Here is a 20,565-nt window from a genome sequence, read left to right as displayed (position 1 = left end):
TGGCAGCTTTTAATTTATGATTTTTCCTTATGTTTTACTGACAGTCACTGACAGATCGGATTATTAAGTGGAGCAATTGCGCAACTAAATGTAAAACTACTGTATGTGACTATGTTGTACTAATTAATAACAGCGCACATCAGTGTGGGAACACTTGATCCTCATAGTGAATGATGCTGGCAGAGCTGTCAATGACACAATGTCGGTCACTGATCTCAATGACACACGCAGAAATGCATGTGGGTGTAATTCTTGCTTTCAGTTCATTTCACTCACATCCTCCCCCTTGGACATAAAGATTAATAGCTGATCTCCAAAAGGCCCCAAAGTGTTGAATCACAGTCTCGGCTGAGGACAACAAACATTCCTAATAATTGTGATGGCCAAAAATGTCGTCTTTACTTCTCCAATATCTAGTTGGGTAGAGAGTGCCCAGTTCCTGTTAGCTACAGGAGCATACCGTAACCAGTATGACATACCCAGACTAGTCTCTTCAGCTAATTGTATATACAAGGGACTATTTATTTAGGATTTTCATTCCCCTCTGTCCTCCTACTGATGCCCCTTCCCTCTTGCTCGCAAGTGTTTTGCTAAAACTCTTTAAAGTGTGATGCTACATCTTCATCCCCTTCCTTCCCATATGCAAAAATCCTTGTCAAATCTGTGGAAACTCCAAATCTGATGAATGAACGAGGTTTCCACAGGCCAAAGATTACCCCCATGGAATGATAATGGGGCTAATCCTTGTGGGAATCTGCCACCCAGTCAGAAGCACACCCACAGCAGAAAGCCAAGAGTCACAGACCCCATTACTGTACTAATGAGAAGAAGGCTTTAGTAAATAGGACAATCAGACCAGTGTCTATTAGATAAGCTGAGGCTTTGAACACCAAGTAAGAAACATTTAGAAATCAATCTTCACATGTTCCCTAAAACATATATATAATATTCTACATGGATGAAAATGATAGTGGTGGCATACTGTACGTACCGAATGCGTATTGATAATTTCTTCTATTGAAATGTATATTACAGGTTTGCTTAATGTGATCAAATCAGAAAATTCATCGATATTGAATTTCTCCTCGGGTTCAGGAACTTCACAGGCAGCTTGAAAGAATTTCCTAAACAAGGATGAGATGAAAGATTTGCCGATTGGGACATATTCTGTTTTCTTTTTTACTTTATAACCAATAGAAACTTATGGTAATGTATTGTAAAGTAATGTAATAACTTTTCATACTGGTGAAAGTGACTGTTTGGGGAAATTCACAGAAACTGAGTGCATTTACACTGGCCCATCATCAGGAATGAGTGTCCCAAGGAACGCTCGTTTCACCATAATCAGCCAGTATAAACAGGCCACCAATTTCCGACACATGAGCAAAATGCTTGTTGATTGGGTGAAATGATTTTTAAGGTTTGTTAAAAATCATCGTTCTTGGCAGCACATTGTGATGTGTAAACAAGACATGGTGCTGCCGAGAACAATGACAGTCTACGGGCACAGAACGATTGTGTTGGCAATTGTTCTGTGTGCATGGAAGTGCTGTCAGCATGTTCTGGCTATTAAACGACCACCAATAGTCTTCTATCTAGCTGACCAGTGGCCACTTAACACTGTGCGTCGGCTAGTCTTCATGCACCCATAGAGAAAGGTTGCTGGATGCAGCCAAAGAAAGCTAAAAGCTGAAATCTGATTAGTAGCTTCAGACATTTTCTACCACTTCCCTCCACAAATTTCTGTGATATAACCTGAATCCATCTATATCTCATGTGTATGGGGACTTCCCTACTCTCCCCCGAGAGACGATATTGGGAATATAAGGATGGGGTGATGAAAATTAGATTGCCTGATCCTTTTGATCTGCCGGCAGAGGAGTCTGGAGCAGACAGTTATCTTAAGAACATGGGCAACTTTACATATAAAAAAAAATTGAGGAAAATGAATAGTAATTAAGCTAATAATGGTCTACAGATGTTGACTTTGTAATATTCACTTTAACAACGGCAACAACATAAAATGAATATAAATCACCAACCTGAATTTCTGGTAGGTCTGAGATAAGTAGCCGTTCATTGAAGACATATGAGCATTTTCTCCATCAAAAAGTTTATTAGAAGCAGCGTGTTGAAGGACTTTCGCCACAGAACCCAAGTTCCTCCTCTGGTCTGAATGAATCTGCCCTCCTGCTGTCATGTCAATGATGTCAAATCCATCTGGAGCTACGATGGCAGGATTCATGTACCGGTAATAAAGAAGGTTTCCAACAATCTAGAAGAGAGGAAGAGACACTGATGCATTGGCCAAGAATACAGATTGTGTCCATGAATGGAGTTATTAGAGTTCAGGCTCATTCAGACGTCCATGCAAATCAGTTCGAGATCCGCAATGCATCCAGATCTGAGCATGACAGCCTCATACAAAAACATGAAGCTGTCAAAGTCGGGTTAGGAGAGCCGTGGCCAGTCCGTGCATTAGCGGTTTGAGCTCGTAACGATTTTCACGGACGTCTACATGAGCCCTTAAAGGGCATGGAAATGGCATTTTCACACATATAAATGTATTATGTGTATTAATTGAGGGCTTATACTGATGAATCTCTGACCCAACAGGATGAGGTTTACAAGAAAGAAATGAATTGCAAAATTCTGTCCTATGATGCACCGTTTAACTAACACTTTATTGCAATTGTGACCTCTGCAGGTTGAAGGAGGCAATAGATTCTAAAGAGAGAACATTTTAGACTTTTGTGAAGAGTAGACCCATAGATAAACAAGACTACTTTAAAAGCAGAAAAATATTAATGCCTAGAAAAAAAAAGTGCATGCCAAGGCTTTACACATAGTAAATTCCCACACGCTTGACGGGGGTGTGATGGATGGGTCTCAATAAAGGAAGCTTTAATGTCTCAATGTTGCAGAGTTATGAAAGATACTGTACAAAGTTTGAAAAAAGTATAAATATAATGTAAATATAGTTGTCAACATCCTAAAAATTACTCCGAAGTTCGAGTGGTTGATGTTTAAACTACTGGAAAGTGCATAATAGTTTCCTGTGGGAATTTCCTGTGTGTTAAGTCTAGGAATGAGTGGGTTAGCTCAATACACAGGCTGGGCATTAAATTATATTGGTGGTCAAGTGCTCTAATCGCAATCGCAATATTTTCTAAATATTATTGTGCCAAAAGGTTACGGTCATTGTGTGATTAGAGCAAACCAGTAGGCCTTTAAACCTATAGGAGTCCAGTGGGTGGTCCTACTCTGAAAATGGCCGTCTTTTTTGTATGTCTGTGCATCTAGGGATGGCTGTAAATTACTATCATACATACAGTACTTTTCTCATGCAAAAACATTATGCTTGCGGATTAGACTGAATTTTTAGCATGAAGGGCTCACGTTAAATTTGCTGCACACTCCTGTAATATTAAAGAGGAATGTCACCAAGTAAAAAAACTGAGATAAATATTCTAGAGATCCTAGGATTCTTCTGCTTTTTTCCATTTTGTGCTAAAATTGTAGTATGTGAAATCTCTGCTTGCAGTCTAACTGGTTGTTTCTTCACTGTCTTCAATGGGAGCGTGCGCTTTGCCTCTCCCTCCCAACCCTACCAATCATCTAAAAGTCTCGAACTGTGATTGGCAGCGTCTCGGAGGGAGGAGAAGACAGAAGAAACACCCGGTTGGACTGCAAGCAGAGATTTCACATACTGTGCTACAAAAGCAACAAATGTGAATTTCTCTACAATGGAGTGTTGCAACACAAAATGAAAAAGAGCAGGAGAATCAGGGGAGCCCAAGAACTTCTACAAAATATTTAACCCAATTTTTGAGCAAGTGACAGGTCTCCTTTAACTCCTTTCTGACGACGTCAGTAATAGTACGTAGCTGCGCCCTGGGCCTATTGGGCCAGCTACGTACTATTACGTGCATTGCGATCGCGCCCGCACACAAGCAGTGCAGGCCGATCGCAGCATTGCGGGGGCAAGGGGAGGTAAGCAGCAATGCGTCATCTCCCGGATGTGGTCATGGTGACCCGATGTTGTCATGACAACATCCGGGTCACCACACAGCAGGAAGTTACTTTGGTCATGCACAGGGAATGACCAAAGTAACTTCTCCCTGTGCAGCACTGACAGGCTGCATAGCATAGGGAGCTGCTGTTCTCTATGCTATAGAGCCGATCAGGCTGCAACAAGTGAAAGTCCCATAGTGGGACAAAGCTAAAAAGTAAAAAAAAGTGCCAGAGAGTGGGAAAAAAAAAAAAATAAATAAAAAAATAAAATATATATATATATATATATATATATATATATATATATATATATATATAAAATATAAAAAAAAAAATCCCCCCAAAAATCATTTTTATTTGGTAAAAGCGCCAAAACATAACAAAACGATATAAATGTGGTACCGCTGTAAACGTACTGACACGAAAAATAAAGCTGCCTTATCAATTTTACCACACGCGGAACGGCATAAAAAAAAATAAAAAAAACAATTCCTGAATTTTTGGTTTTTGTTTATTCTGCCTCCCAAAAATCGGAATAGAAAGCGATCAAAAAATGTCACATGCCCAAAAATGGTACCAATAAAAACGTCAACTTGTCCCGCAAAAAACAAGCCATTACATGACGTTGTCGGCCAAAATATGGAAAAATTATAGCTCTCAAAATATGGCAATGCAAAAGCTAGTCTTTGCAAAAAAGAGAGTCTTTTAGTGTGTGACAGCTGTCAATCATAAAAACCTGATATGAATCTGGTATCGCTGTAATCGCACCAACCCGAAGAATATAGTCGTCTAATCCCTTATGCCGCACGAGGAACGGCGTAAAAAATAAACTCTAGGGTTAGGGTAGGGTAGGGTTAGGGTTGTGCTAGTGTTAGGGTTGTGATTTTTTCAAAAGTAAAGAAAGAAAAATGATGACGATATGGCGACCAGTGTTGAGCGCAAGTGCTTGCTACTTGAGTTTGCATCGGGTGTTCTGGTATGCATTGAGTATCATGGGTATTTGAGTGACATGCTCGAGTCTCCGCCCCATATGCTTCGCGGCCAAAAAAACCTTGCGGGGATTGCCTGCCATGCACGAGCGATCCCCGTATGTTTTTGTTTGGGTGTCTAAGAACCATAAAACATACGGGACGGGGCCTCGAGCATGTGACTCGAGCACCCACGAGACTTGGTGCATATGACGCGCCCCCAGGGCCGTGGGGTACTCGGCAGCCGGGCCCCTGCTTATGCCGGTAGAGGAGTATCACGGTGGCTGGCCCAGTCCGTGACCCAGGGCGGTCAGTGCAAAAGGGGGAAACTTTTATATGGGGTTTTTTGGGATTGTTCGTGACGCCACCTGTGGAATGCGGCTAAGGGGTGCCGCCGCTGCAGAGCAGTCCTCTGGAGCTGGTGTTACGGCAGCAGCGATGGTGTGGCTCTCCACAGGTAGAGCTAGCTCCAGGGCAGTGTAGGAAGATGGTGGTTGCGCTGGGCGTTGTAGTGCAGTGAGGGAAAGATGGCGCAGATAAAGAATGGACGGAGGAAGTGCGGTGCAGTCATCAGAGTCTTTACTCACAGTTTTTATGACAGTTCCACCGGTGCACCATACGGGTGCTAGCCTCTCACGTCGCGCTGCGTTCACCAGGCAGGGGTTCAGCACTTCCTCAGGCAGATTAGGAGTACCGGACAGAACTCCACTTTCTTGTGTTCCTAGCTAGACCGACTTCACGCTGGGTCTTTCTCCCTCCTGCCCTGCGCTGCCCACTCTCAATCCAACTCGGGTGCTCTGAAGTCCCTCCTGTGCGTCTGAGTTCCCGGACCTGCTTGACCCTCCTGGGGATTAGAATGTGGCTTCGGCAACTGACTATATAAGCCAGAAGCCTCCGGTTTTTCCAGCCGGGACTTGAAGTACACGACTGGGCCAGGAGCCAGTCCCCTTCATGCGGCCTACGATCCCTCTGTCTTCTGACAGATGGGGACGTACGGGTGCCATCCCACACTCGCCGTACCCCCTAGGATTCCTTCTTAGAACGGAGCCTACTCCTCTGCTCCCCTCCTGAGCCTCAATCACTAGGCCCCTACTTGTGGAGCAGAGCTCCTACTGAGACTCTGCTCCCTGACTGTTCTTCACTCACTCCACTGACTGATCTGCCACCCTAAAATGGCTTCCCTATTTTATACTCCTACCAAAGTGCTCCCTTAAACTACTTCCTCCACCCTCACCCACTACTGGTTCCCCCTTCCTCTGGGTTCCCCCCACTCCAGCCAGGGACAGGGCTCAGCAGGAAACACATTGCATCTTGCCCTTCCAGCCGGCCTGGAACAGTGTATTGTTGGATGCAGGTGTTTGGGGTTCCAGGCAGCACTCCCTCCTTACCTGAGAGAAGGAGACACCACACCTCTGGGTGAGGTGCAGTACTTCTGTGGCGACTGAACCCTCAGGAGCGCCACACATACCAGAGTACCCGATGCAAACTCAAGTAGCGAGCACTTGTGCTCATGACTAATGACAACTTATTCAATATGATGACCTAATGCTATCAAATTCTGTCGTACCTCTGGGTTCAAAATGTTCACTATACCCTTGATAAAACCCTTGAGGGGTCTAGTTTCCAAAATGGAGTCAATTGTGGGGGGTTTCCACTATTTAGGCACATCAGGGGCTCCCAAAATGAGACATGGTGTCCGCTCTTGATTCCAGCCAATTTTGCGTTCAAGAAGTCACACAGCGCTCCTTCACTTCTGAACCCAGCCATGCGCCCAAACAGTGTATTTTCCTCACATATGGGGTATCGGTGTACTCAGGAGAAATTGCACAACAGTTTTTAGGTTTCATTTTCTCCTCTTACCCTTGTGAAAATAAAAAATGGGGCTAAAAGATCATTTCTGTGGAAAAAGTTTGATTTTTTTATTTTCACGGCTCCATGTTATAAACTTCGGTAAAGCACCTGGGGGGTTCAGGGTGCTCACCATACATCTAGATAAGGTCCCTGAGAGGTCTAGTTTCCAAAATGGTGTCACTTGTGGGGGGTTTCCACTGTTTAGGCACATCAGGGGCTCTCCAAAAGCAACATGGTGTCTGCTAATTATTCAAGCAATTTTACATTCAAAAAGTCAAATGGTGCTCCTTCCCTTCCAAACCCTGCCGTGTGCCCAAACAGTGGTTTTCCCCCACATATGGGGTATCTGCTTACTCGGGAGAAATTGCACAACAAATGGTATGTTGCAATTTCTCCAGTTACCCTTATAAAAATGCAAAACTGGGAGCTGAAAAACATTTTTGTGGGAAAAATGTGAAAATTTATTTCCACAGCTCCATGTTATAAACTTCAGTGAAGCACCTGGGAGTTCAAGGTGCTCACCACACATCTAGATAAGTTCTCTGAGGGGTCTAGTTTCCAAAATGGTGTCACTTGTGGGGGGTTTACACTGTTTAGGCACATCAAGGGCTCTCCAAACGCAATATGGTGTCCGCTAATTGCAAGCAAATTTTACATTCAAAAAGTCAAATGGCGCTCCTTCCCTTCCAAACCCTGCCATGTGCCCAAGAAGTGTTTTTTTCTCCACATATGGGGTATCTGTGTGCTCAGGGGAAAGTGCACAACAAATTTGAGGGTCCATTTTTTCCTGTTACCCCTGTGAAAATAAAAAAAATTTGGGTCTAAAGTAACATTTTTGTGAAAAAAGTTAAATATTCATTTTTTTTCTTCCCCATTCCAAAAATTCCTGTGAAGCACCTGAAGGGTTAATAAACTTCTTGAATGTGGTTTTGAGCACCTTGAGGGGTGCAGTTTTTAGAATGGGGTCACTTTTGGGTATTTTCTGTCATAAAGGCCCCTCAAAGTCACTTCAAATGTGATGTGGTCCCTAAAAAAATGGATTTGCAAATTTTGTTGTAAAAATGAGAAATCGCTGGTCAACCTTTAACCATAATAGCTCCCTAATAAAAAAAAAAATTTGGTTGCAAAATTGTACTGATGTAAAGTAAACATGTGGGAAATGTTATTTATTAACTATTTTGTGTAACATATCTCTCTGATTTAAGGGCATAAAAATTCAAATTTTGAAAATTGCGAAATTCTCCAAATTTTTGCCAAATTTCTGATTTTTTCACAAATAAATGCAAGTTATATCAAAGAAATTTTACCACTATCATAAAGTAAAATATATCACGAAAAAAACAATCTCAGAATCAGCAGGATCCGTTGAAGCGTTCCAGAATTATTACCTCATAAAGTGACAGTGGTCAGAATTGTAAAAATTGGAATGGTCATAAAGTGCAAACCACCCTCGGGGGTAAAGGGGTTAAATAATGAACCTCAGGGGCATGCACAAAAGTGAAGCAACATTAGGAAGAAATAAACTTGCTATCTCACTCAATTTATACTCACAGCATCACTCCTTCATCTACATTTGTATATTTCCTTTTCTAAAGGACTACTTGATCTCTCTTTTACTAACATTAGAGAACCTGCATAGAGAGGGAGCCCTGCAGGGGTCAACAATGTCCGTAGGGTAGGGGGATGGAGATTAAACTTCTCTGGGCATTGCAGCAGCCTATGCTGCCTTTACCAATTCTTCAGTAAATCATTGAGCTAAATACTTTGCTGCCATATCCTGGTATAATTGCAAATAAACTACATAATGATAAGTAAAACCACCAACCTTTAAAAGTTCATCTTCCGTGGCATCAGGAAATTTTTCATGCAGGGAGTTCTTCAGAACTTTTGCCACGTATCGCATTCCATAACTTGAAAGAAAACAAAACAAGGTGGAGAATAGTTATCATCAGAACTTGCAGAAATTTTTATTGCTCATTGGCAAACTGGAAAATATTCAGCAAATTGATAAACTGAAATTACAAGGCTTTTGCCCCATAGTACACTCCGCTAATAAAAAAAGAATATAGACACAAGTGTATTGTAAATAATGAGGATTCATATAATTCTGGTGACATGGCGTTTTCCAACTGTATGCTCATCTATCTCCTCATTAGAATATGATTATGTGTAATGGTATGGCTTGGTATTTGCTATTATACCAAGTTCCAGTCTCTGATTCATGCTGCCTATGTCCAGGGACCAACAGTCAACATCAGGTTCCCTTTAAAGGGAATCTGTCAGTAAGATCAACCCCCCACAAACAACATATATCGGAGTCTTTGAAATGTAAATATATTGACACCTTTGTATCTTCTATCTGTTGCTGCATTCCAAGTAAATTAGCCTTTTCATTCATATGTAAATGAGGCGTTAAGCGCTTTGGATGTGACAGAGTACTTAAAGGAGCCACAGCTTCTCAAGGTTGTTTCCCCACCCAGCATCAGCCTTTTCAGCTTAATTGACAGCTCACTATTTGTGTGATCTCAGGCAACAATATCAGTCAGTGATCCATCAAACAGCTATAGAGACTGGCGCTGGGTGGGGAAACAACCTGGGGAGACAGTGGCTTCTTAAATGCTCGACCACACCCAGAGCACTTAACACCTTCTTTGCATATGAATAAAAAAAAGCTTATTTCTCTGGAATGCAGCAACAGATAGAAGATGTAAAAGGTATTTATGGATGTACATTATAGAAACCTGCATGCCAATATAAGCGATTTTATCTTCTAGAAAAATTCCCTTTAAAGGGAACCTGCCTGATGGTCCCTGAAACATGGGGAGCAGGAATCAGAGACTGAAATGTGGTACAGAGCATGAATTGTGGTTCGGGCACCAACAATCAGCTGACAGTTTCCCTTTAATATGTACAGATTTTAGCCAAAATCCAAATATGACATTATGGGTCATGTTCTAGTCTAAACTAATGCACATTTTTATCTACAGAGAATCTATTAACCTGCAGAGTAGTTACATTCCTCTATTACCAGGACAGGACTCTTAACATGACATTTTGCAGATAACTCCTAGTCTAGTACATAGTATATAAGCAAACTTATGTACACTGCTGTATGCTGAGACAGCTCCGTAACTTACAAGAGAGGTCAAACAGGACCACAAGTATTTATAGCCCTGGCGGGATATAAGCTTAGCATTAATAGTTTGGTCACATTTTAGAAAGTTTAACTGAAGGAATAAACATGATCAAAGCGGAAACAGATGAGATGTCAGAACTACTCTAGCTAAAGCTAGGGAAAAAAATACAAGCAAATCAAGATGAAAAACTGAGGTCCACAATCTTCACGATCAAACCAAAAATTTTATTAAGGATTTCAAAACTTGAATGCAACATGAGTTTAATTGAGTTACACTCATGGGTTAAACATCTGGGATCACTGATGAAAACAACTGGCCAAAATAGTGACTCCTTATAGATCTTTTTCCTCATACTTCCCAATAAGGCTATGTAGCCTTAGGCTGTGTGCACACGATGCGTTTTTTATGCGCTTCCGCAGCGTTTCTGCAGCTGCGGAAAAGCTGCGGAAACGCATTAAAAACGCATTGTAGAAGGGCAGCAATGTTCCCCAATGGAAATCCGCATGTGCTGTGCCCATGCTGCGGATTTTTCCGCAGCGTTTATGCTGCGCTCAAAAATCCGCAGCATATCCATTAATTTTGCGGAAACGCGGCGTTTTCACCGCCATTGACTTGCATTAGAATGCGCCAATTCCGCAAGACTGCATCTGTACTTACGTTATTGGCGCGTTCTAATGTGCGGATGGTACCCGGGTGTGGAGGAGAGGAGAGTCTCATCCACACCCAGGTACCATTAAAAAATCTGTAAAAAAATAAAATAAAAAAAAAATGTATATTTACCTTCTGTCGGCCCGCGCAGCGCTCCTGCTTGGTTCCCGGCACTTTGCAGTGAGTTGAAGGACCTGCGCTGACGTCAGAGTCATGTGACGGGTCACGTGACGCTGACGTCAGCAGGTCTTTCAATTCAATGTTGCCGGCAAGGGAGAACGGAGTGAGCAGGACACCGGGGGCCATCGGAGGGTAAAGTATACATTTATTTTTTATTTTTACCATTCTCTCGGGTCACACTATATAAATCCATGCCGTTTGCATGGATTTATATAGTGTGACCTAGTTGTCAAGCACTTTCCAGGTGATGCTAAAATCGTCTGGAAAGCGCTTGTCAATCCGCATGCGGAAACGCATGTGAATCCGCATGTATTCCGCAGGAAAAACGCATGTACAATCCGCATGCGTTTTTCTGCCAGGGAGATGCAGAAATGATGCAGAAATTTTCTGCATCTTGTGCACATACCCTAAGACTATGTGCCCACGATGCAGAAATGAAGCAGAAAATTTCTGCAGCATTTCTGCATCTCCCTGGCAGAAAAAGCGCATGCAGATTGGGCATGCGTTTTTCCTGCAGAATACATGCGGATTCACATGCATTTCCGCATGCGGACTGACAAGCGCTTTCCAAGCGATTTTAGCATCACTTGGAAAGTGCTCGACAACTAGGTCACACTATATAAATCCATGCAAAAGGCATGGATTTATATAGTGTGACCGTAAAAATAAAAAAATAAGGCTGTGTGCCCACGTAGCATTTTTCAAGCGTATATGCTGCGGAATTTCCGCGCGTAAACGCTTGAAAAACGCATGTATATCCGCACCCCATGGTCCCCAATGGGATTCCGCAAGTTCTATGCACATGCTGCGGATTTTTCCGCAGCGTTTATGCCGCGTTCAAAAATCCGCAGCATGTCATTTAATTTTGCGTTTCTGCAAGCGGAATTGCCTTAGTCCAATGCATAAAAAACGCAAGGCAATTCCGCATGTGGAAAACGCGTGATAAACGCGCGAAAAATGCGCGATAAACGCGTGCGGAATTCCGCATGCGTTTTTCCGGGAGAGGACTTTCATTTATGCAGCAGAAATTTTCTGCTTCATAAATGCAACGTGGGCACATAGCCTAAAGCTATACTTACCCCCGATCCCCCGCCGCGTGTGCCGTCGCGCTCGTCCTGGCTTCTTCCGGGTTGCCGGCATCTCGCGAGACAGCCTGCGGTCACATGTCATCTCAGGTCCTGGAAGGAGAAGCGCTGCAGGGGCCGCCGGACAGGTGAATATAAACTTTATTTATTATTTTATTCTTTTTTTTTTACAGGTACAATGGTACCCAGGACTGGATGAGAGTCTTCTCTCCTCCAGAACTGGGTACCATGCGCACATAGAGACGCATATAATCCGCTTGTAGAAATGTACAGACACGGATTCTATGCGTCTCAATGCAAGTCAATGGGGGCCCAAAATTAATGAACATGCTGCGGATTTATTTGCGCTGCAGAAACGCTGCAGAAAAATCCGCAGCATGTGCATTGACATTGCGGAATGCCATTGGGGACCATGGGGTGCGGATTACCATGCGTTTTTGATGCGTTTCCGCAGCGGAAATTCCGCAGCATAAACGCATGAAAAACGCATCGTGTGCACGCAGCCTAAGACAGGTTTCATAAGTCAGGCTACTCCCTAGAGACTGAGTATCAGGGTATGTGCAAACGTTAAGTATTTGGTACAGAAATTTCTGCATCTCTTTGCAGGAAAACGCGGCAGGAAAAATTTGCATTTTTGCCACATTTTTTATGCCAATTTTGCCCCACTCATTAGTATGGGTGAACTCTGCAGCAAAAACGCAGAAAAAATTGACATCCTGCAGATTTAAATTTGCACCAAATCTGCAAGTCACAAATAAGCAACTTGTGCATGAGACTACAGGATTCCCCATTCAGTTTGCTGGCATCAGGAAACCCTACAGGTTTTGTGACAAATCTGCACTGAAAAAAAAAGCAGCAAAAACACATGTGCAGCCTTAAAAGGAGTTTTCTGGGGAGAATAATGCTTAAAAAGATGCGGTTATTGGTTTAACATTTTTTTTTTTTTAAAAAAAAGAAGTTTTACTCCCTCCTAACGTTATCAACACCACTGCCAGGTCCTCCAATGAACTCTACTTCCTGCTGCAGCGATAACATTCTATCACACGGAAATGTGACCACTGCAGCCGATCACTGACTACAGCAGTCATGTCTCTGTGATGGGACATCTTTACTGCAGCAGAAAAGTAGATATCGATAGGGGATTGTTCATCATTGGAATCAGAGCAGCGGAGGACCACGTGGCTTATTTTATTTAATTTTAGGTTGTTTTTTTTTTTTACTAATCAGAACATTGTTAAAAAAGAAATTGTACTCCCCCAGACAACCTATTTACATTATTGTACATAGGACATTGAATTATTATTGAAACAATACACAAAGTGAACAATCTACAAAAAAAAAAAGCAAACAATAAGAAGTTTACGTACGGAATGAGATCCAGGGATGAGAAAATGGACTGGAGAACTTTGTCTGTCACTGTGCGTAAACTTTGTATTGAAGATTCCAGTTTACTGACGACCTCAGGGTGTGATAAAGCTTGTTCAGTGGTCACATCGTAAGGGAGTTTGCTGCAAAGAATGACCCAACCTTTAGATATTCTGGTGAATATGTTTCCTTTCTTATCACATACCTGCCCCTTATCCATGTACTCCAGTATTGCTGGCCTTTAAATTTTTACACACTCAAATGTCTCGGCCTGTAGCTAATGTGACTACAATTACAGAATATGGGTATTAAGCTGGAGATTATATAGTGCTTTTCCCCCATGCATCATCACACTTATAAAATTCAACTAAGATACTAACTAACGATGCACTTGTAGGACCAGCCGTTATAAGGTCACAGACTGCACTGACAAAGGCCGCAACAACTGGAAGAGAAGTCAACATTTCTCATCTATGACTGATCTCACAATCTGGTAAAATCAACACATTTCTTTAAGAAGTTAAGTAAAATTATCCTACATTGCATTCAGTAATCCAGGTCTCATGATAAATATGTCCAGAAGTCTAACCTTGCTTCCCCTGTGGCTGTTTCCAGCTGATTCACCCAGGCCTTATACACCTCAACCGGGCTGGTATTGATGATCAGGGATTTATCTTCAATGATCTCTTTCACCACGGGCGCCAGGAGCTGTCGTAATGTATTCTGCCCTCGTGCTCCTCGATTAAAGCTGACTACCATCTTTATCACTGTTGGATTCCCTGTGACTATATCTTGGATCTGGTCAACTTTGGACCTTAAAAAAAAGCAAAACAAAGAAATCATTAATTAACCTTATATATGGTTAACAGGTATGAAAATACATATAACACATATATTTATTTTACTCACTTGTATAGCATCATTCATTTCACGGCGCTTTACAGACATTATCGGCACTGTCCTCATTGGGGCTCACAATGTAAATTCCCTATCAGTATGTCTTTGGAGTGTGGGAGGAAACCGGAGAACCCGGAGGAAACCCACGCAAACAAGGGGAGAACATAAAAACTCCTTGTAGATGTTGTACTTGGTGGGATTTGAACCCAGGACCCCAGCGCGGCAAGGCTACAGTGCTAACCACTGAGCCACCGTGCTGCCATTAAATATACACACTGTATATACTGTATAAATATATATTAATATATATGTGTATATATACATACACACACACAGTGAGTTCTCACATATTTTCACGTTACATTCACAAATTTAGGATTTATTTAATCATTTGGATTTTATGTGATATTATACCAAAAGCATTTGAGAAGTGTAAAAGGAAATGATGCATTGTTTTCTAAACATTTTATAAATATAAATCTGAAAATTGTGACATGCATTTGTATTCAGCCCCCTTGAGGCAATACTTTGTAGGACCACCTTTCCAGGGCTGTGGAGTCGGTAAGCCAAATGTCCGACACCGACTCCCTCATACATGGCTCATGTTTAAGTGATGAATTTACTGTAGCACAGATTCATCTCAGCTAAAAGTCTAGACCCTTAGATCAGGAATAGGACAGACATTTATAGGACATTTCATAACTTTCCCAAATTCTTATGAAAAATATTCCCCACAAACTGCATTGAACTACTGTACCCAATTTATTATATATTTTAGGAGTCGGTCCATTTTATACCGACTTTACCAAAATGGACACCACTCCGACTCCACGACTCCGACTCTACAGCCCTGCACCTTGCACTGCAATTACTGCTGCAAATCTTTGGAGGTATATCTCTACCAGCTTTGCACATCTACAGGAAACATTATTGCCCATACTTCTTGGCACACTCGCTCTCGCTCAGTGAGATTGGATGGAGGCGTCTGTGAACAGCAATTTTCAAGTCTTGACACAGATTCGCAATGGGATGACACACATGAATATGCTTTGATCTAAACCATCCATTGTAGCTCTGGCATTATGTTTAAGGTTGTTGTCCTGCTTGAAGGTGAACCTATGCCCCAGTCTCAAGTCTTTTGCAGCCTCTAATAAGTTTTCCTCCAGGATTGTCCTATATTTAACTCTATCCATCTTCCCATCAACTCAGACAAGCTTCCCTGTCCCTGCTGAAGAAAAGCATATGCATAGCAAGATGCTGCCACCAAAAGGTTTGATGATGGGGATGGTGTTTTCAGGGTCATGTGCAGTGTTAGGTTTCCGCCACACATACAGGTCTGGATTAGACCAAAAAGTTCTACTTTGGTCTCATCTGACCAGAGCACCTTCTTTCACATGCTAGCTGTGTCCCCTACATCATGTGGAAGAAGGTGCTCTGGTCAGATAAAACCATATTAGAAATTTTTGGGCTAAATGAAAAGCGCTGTGTGGCAGAAATCTAACACTGCACATCAGCCAGAAAACACCAACCATCCCCATCATCAAACATGCTGGTAGCAACATCATGCTGCGGGGATACTTTTCTTAAGCAGGGGCAGGGACAGGGAAGCTGGCCAGAGTTGATGGGAAGATAGATGGAGCTAATCCTGGAGGACAACCTGTGCAATCCTGGATAAAAACCTATTTGAGGCTGCAAAAGACTAGAGACTAGGGCATAGGTTCACCTTCTTGCAGGACAATGAACCTAAACACACTGCCAGACCTTCAACTGGATGGCTTAGATCAAAGCATATTCCTGTGTATGAATTGCCCAGTCACAGTCCAGACCTAAATCCCATTGAGAACCTGTGGCAAGACTTGAAAAAAAATTGTTGGTCACACACACCTCCATCCAATCTTTCTGAGCTAGATCAAGTTTGCAAAGAAGAATGTGCAAAAATGTCAGCCTTTAGATGTGCAAAGCTGGTAGAGACATACCCCAAAAGACTTGCAGTAGAATTGTAGCGAAACGTGGTTCTACGAGGTATTGACTCCAGGGACTGAATACAAATGCACATCACAATTTTCAGACTTACAGTACAGACTAAAAGTTTGGACACACCTTCTCATTTAAAGATTTTTCTGTATTTTCATGACTATGAAAATTGTACATTCACACTGAAGGCATCAAAACTATGAATTAACACATGTGGAATTATATACTTAACAAAAAAGTGTGAAACAACTGAAAATATGTCTTATATTCTAGGTTCTTCAAAGTAGCCACCTTTTGCTTTGATGACTGCTTTGCACACTCTTGGCATTCTCTTGATGTGCTTCAAGAGGTAGTCACCGGAAATGGTCTTCCAACAATCTTGAAGGAGTTCCCAGAGATGCTTAGCACTTGTTGGCCCTTTTGCCTTCACTCTGCGGTCCAGCTCACCCCAAACCATCTCGATTGGGTTCAGGTCTGGTGACTGTGGAGGCCAGGTCATCTGACGTACCACCCCATCACTCCCCATCTTGGTCAAATAGCCCTTACACAGCCTGGAGGTGTGATTGGGGTCATTGTCCTGTTGAAAAATAAATGATGGTCCAACTAAACGCAAACCGGATGGAATAGCATGCCGCTGCAAGATGCTGTGGTAGCCATGCTGGTTCAGTATGCCTTCAATTTTGAATAAATCCCCAACAGTGTCACCAGCCCAAACAAGTCTCTTCTGCTTGTTGCCTGTCCTTAGCAGTGGTTTCCTAGCAGCTATTTTACCATGAAGGACTGCTGCACAAAGTTTCCTCTAAACAGTTGTTCAAGAGATGTGTTTGCTGCTAGAACTCTGTGTGGCATTGACCTGGTCTCTAATCTGAGCTGCTGTTAACCTGCGATTTCTGAGGCTGGTGACTCGGATAAACTTATCCTCAGAAGCAGAGGTGACTCTTGGTCTTCCTTTCCTGGGGCGGTCCTCATGTGAGCCAGTTTCTTTGTAGCACTTGATGGTTTTTGCAACTGCACTTGGGGACACTTTCAAAGTTTTCCCAATTTTTTCAGACTGACTGACCTCCATTTCTTAAAGTAATGATGGCCACTCGTTTTTCTTTACTTAGCTGCTTTTTTCCTTGCCATAATACAAATTCTAACAGTCTATTCAGTAGGACTATCAGCTGTGTATCCACAAGACTTCTGCACAACACAACTGATGGTCCCAACCCCATTTATAAGGCAAGAAATCCCACTTATTAAACCTGACAGGGCACACCTGTGAAGCGAAAACCATTTCCGGTGACTACCTCTTGAAGCTCATAAAGAGAATGCCAAGAGTGTGCAAAGCAGTCATCAAAGCAAAAGGTGGCTACTTTGAAGAACCTAGAATATAAGACATATTTTCAGTTGTTTCACACTTTTTTGTTAAGTATATAATTCCACATGTGTTAATTCATAGTTTTGATGCCTTCAGTGTGAATGTACAATTTTCATAGTCATGAAAATACAGAAAAATCTTTAAATGAGAAGGTGTGTCCAAACTTTTGGTCTGTACTGTATATTTTTAAAATAATTAGAAAACCATATCCATATCTATGTCGAATTTACGTTATATATACGGAGACACACATTATATGCACTGAGCTTCTGTAGTTGGTTCCTTTAAATGAGTCTTAAAGTACAACTAAGGATATAATAAGCCAAATCAGAACTACCTCCAAAAGAGGTTCTTGCCTTTTTCAGTGTAGAGCTGGGTATTGACTAGTAGGATGAGAGGACTTAGATCTGGGTCTAGGAGGGCAATGTTTCTCCTTGTGGTGACTGTCAGCTGGCATGGGGAATCTTATAGGCCAAGAAATGCATCCTAGGGAAGAAATGTATGCAAATTAGCTCCTCCGCAGAAGGAAAGGTTCTTCTAGAGTAGACATAATTCGCATACTTTTCTTCACTTGGAGTATTGTCTCGCCTTGAAGACTCCCCAAGCCAGCTGGCAGTCTACACAGGGTTTACTATTTCCCCGATAGTCCAGCTGTTAAGGCATTGCTGAGAGATTGATTTTTGTAACAGCTGAAGAGTCACAAGTTGGAGATAACCATTATAAGATATGTAAAATACATCAATACATACTTTATTTCCTCTTGCAGTGCAGTTTCAAAGAGTTTTAATAGAAGGTATTCTTCCCGTTGATTGGAAGCATAATTGTACAGTGTGAAGATCACAGTGTCCATAAACTTGGTGGACTTATTCTGAGGCATCTGGAAGATCAGCTTGGCCAGGTAAGTTGGGTTAGTCTAGAAGATAAAGTAGTGAACTCACACAGAGAAGCTTCACATAGACAATCATAGAAAACATCTATCTGAAAAGTTCATTAACAGGTTGGATATAAATATCGATAGGCAAAGCAGGAAATCTGACACATTTCTACAAATTGTTACACATTACTGAGGTCTCATAACCTTTGAAATATTGTCCATTGGGGGCTGCACTCATGAATACAATATACTGTATAATGGGCGGCATTTGTATGAGCTCTGCCAAGCCATACACTTCCCTCTGCTCTCTTGGTTGGCAATAGACTAGCACTGCTCAGCCTTATTGCTAGTTTCAGGGAAAAAAACTAAAAGGGGTTTTCCCATAAACAAAGTACATTTTAATTAATTTAATAGATCTTAGAATAATAATAATTTCCAGAATTGGATGTGTATAAATAAAATGTTCCTGTGCTGAGATAATCTTATAAATGTGCCCCTGCTGTGTACTGTGTAATGGCTGTGTCTGACCATACAGGAACATGGTCTGATCATACCACAGCTCCTGGGCAGGGGAGGAAGCAAAAAGAGTATACAGTCAGGACAGCATGAGATCGCAGCTGATTCGTTTTGTGAGGTAAAACAAGTTTTTAAATAGGAAGGGGGGAATATTTTTAGTTACAGAAAGAATCAGATGTGACCCCATGCTGTCCTGTCTGTTTCCTCTTTTTCTTCCTCCCCAGCCCAGTTGCCTTGGTATGATCAGACCATGTCACTGTACGGTCAGACACAGCCATTACACAGTACACAGCAGGGGCACATTTATAAGATTATCTCAGCACAGGAACATTTTTTTTTAACACATCCAATTATGTAACTGATTTTTATTCCAAGATGTATTGATTAAAGTTTACTTTCTTTGTGAGACACCCACTTTAAAGAGGACCATTCACCAGGTCAAAAGTGGCCAGTTTTTGCTCTTATTGTATTCCCACTCCTATCCTGAATAATCTTTTTTTTTAAAATCCAATATACAGTTCCCAAGATATGAGCCTTTTCATTTAGTATTCAATTCTATGGTCCAAGAGGGTGTGGCTCACAGGAGCCTCTGGGGCGTGTCTGTAGGCTCATCTGTATTAGTGCCGTGTAAGCAACGCCCCCCTTGAAAAAGATTTTAAAAATTAGCACTAAATAAAAATGAACCGTATTGTGGACCTAAAAAAATAATAATAATAATAACAACAAAAATAATAAATCTCATTCGCTAGGAGAATTAAATAAGTGCCAGTTTTGATCTGGTGACAGGCTCTCTTTAATTGCGGCTATGCCACACATTACAGTTCAGATCTTTACAGAAGCAGCGCTCCATGTGGCCCTGTAATGGCACGAACATTAGGGGTGCCGAGAGTCAGACCCCACCCCTCCACCCCCCACTGATTAGATATCGATGAATTGTACTAAAAAAAAACCCTATAAATTCTGAATTATATATTACTATGGTCCCTTGTGAATACTGTTGTTTTATCTATTTTACATCTAATATATGTTAGTGAGCAGGTCCATTTTTCCTCAATATATTCATGAATATGATTTATATTGCCACATTCCTCAATGCATGTATGCTATATAACTGGCTTAAATAAATTTATATGTTCCAATGTGAATTTCTAGAAGCAATAATGTTATCCAAATAATATATTAGGTAATGTATACAGCATAAAAAATGTTTGCACCTACAGGAATTCGGGCAGAAATATTCTTTCCCGTGAAGCCCTACATGGGAATTATCAGCAGGTTGTATATACAGAAAAGAAACATGGTGGCTTTGACTACACGTGACAGTAAATCTACAGACTCTAAACATGAACCAGAACAGAGAGACCAACATGTGAAATGCAATGATATAACATGAATCAGCTGCCCGCAGGGTGACGAGGCCCTCTGCATAACATGGCATGGGGCCCATAAAAACAATGAATGTTGTTGAATATTTTTAGATAAAAGATCACGCTGTAGCTCCAACGTACCGATCTGGTCTCCACCTCTGCAGTTAGCTCAGGTGTAATCATTCTAATACCACCAGGTTTCCAAAACATTCGGAAGTATAGAGCAGAACGATAATAGCGGGATCATTTCAGAATGTGGCAAGAATAAGTAAATATCATTTCCCGGTACCATGCTGCAGAGGCATAGGATGGGGGCAAGGGGCACAGGG

The 20,565-nt window shown here is 41.8% G+C and overlaps 1 protein-coding gene across 4 annotated transcripts in view; it reads right to left on the bottom strand.

The window, feature by feature from the left end:
* IQGAP2 (IQ motif containing GTPase activating protein 2) overlaps nucleotides 1-20,565 on the bottom strand; it is a 366,951-nt gene that overhangs the window by 20,118 nt on the left and 326,268 nt on the right. For all 4 annotated transcript variants that reach the window (XM_073680151.1, XM_073680154.1, XM_073680153.1 and 1 more), the window contains 6 exons: nucleotides 18,229-18,392; nucleotides 13,838-14,062; nucleotides 13,251-13,391; nucleotides 8,659-8,743; nucleotides 2,043-2,275; nucleotides 992-1,124 (listed from right to left, as the gene is read on the bottom strand). In XM_073680151.1, the coding sequence (XP_073536252.1) occupies nucleotides 992-1,124; nucleotides 2,043-2,275; nucleotides 8,659-8,743; nucleotides 13,251-13,391; nucleotides 13,838-14,062; nucleotides 18,229-18,392 (981 nt within the window). The remainder of the gene's footprint in view (nucleotides 1-991; nucleotides 1,125-2,042; nucleotides 2,276-8,658; nucleotides 8,744-13,250; nucleotides 13,392-13,837; nucleotides 14,063-18,228; nucleotides 18,393-20,565) is intronic.

This window comes from Phyllobates terribilis, unplaced genomic scaffold (assembly GCF_046119375.1).
Source record: "Phyllobates terribilis strain yellow unplaced genomic scaffold, ASM4611937v1 Scaffold_1__5_contigs__length_1240528914, whole genome shotgun sequence".
NCBI lineage: Eukaryota > Metazoa > Chordata > Amphibia > Anura > Dendrobatidae > Phyllobates > Phyllobates terribilis.
Note: the sequence above shows the minus strand (reverse complement) of the source record. Positions and strands in the feature narration are given on the sequence as shown.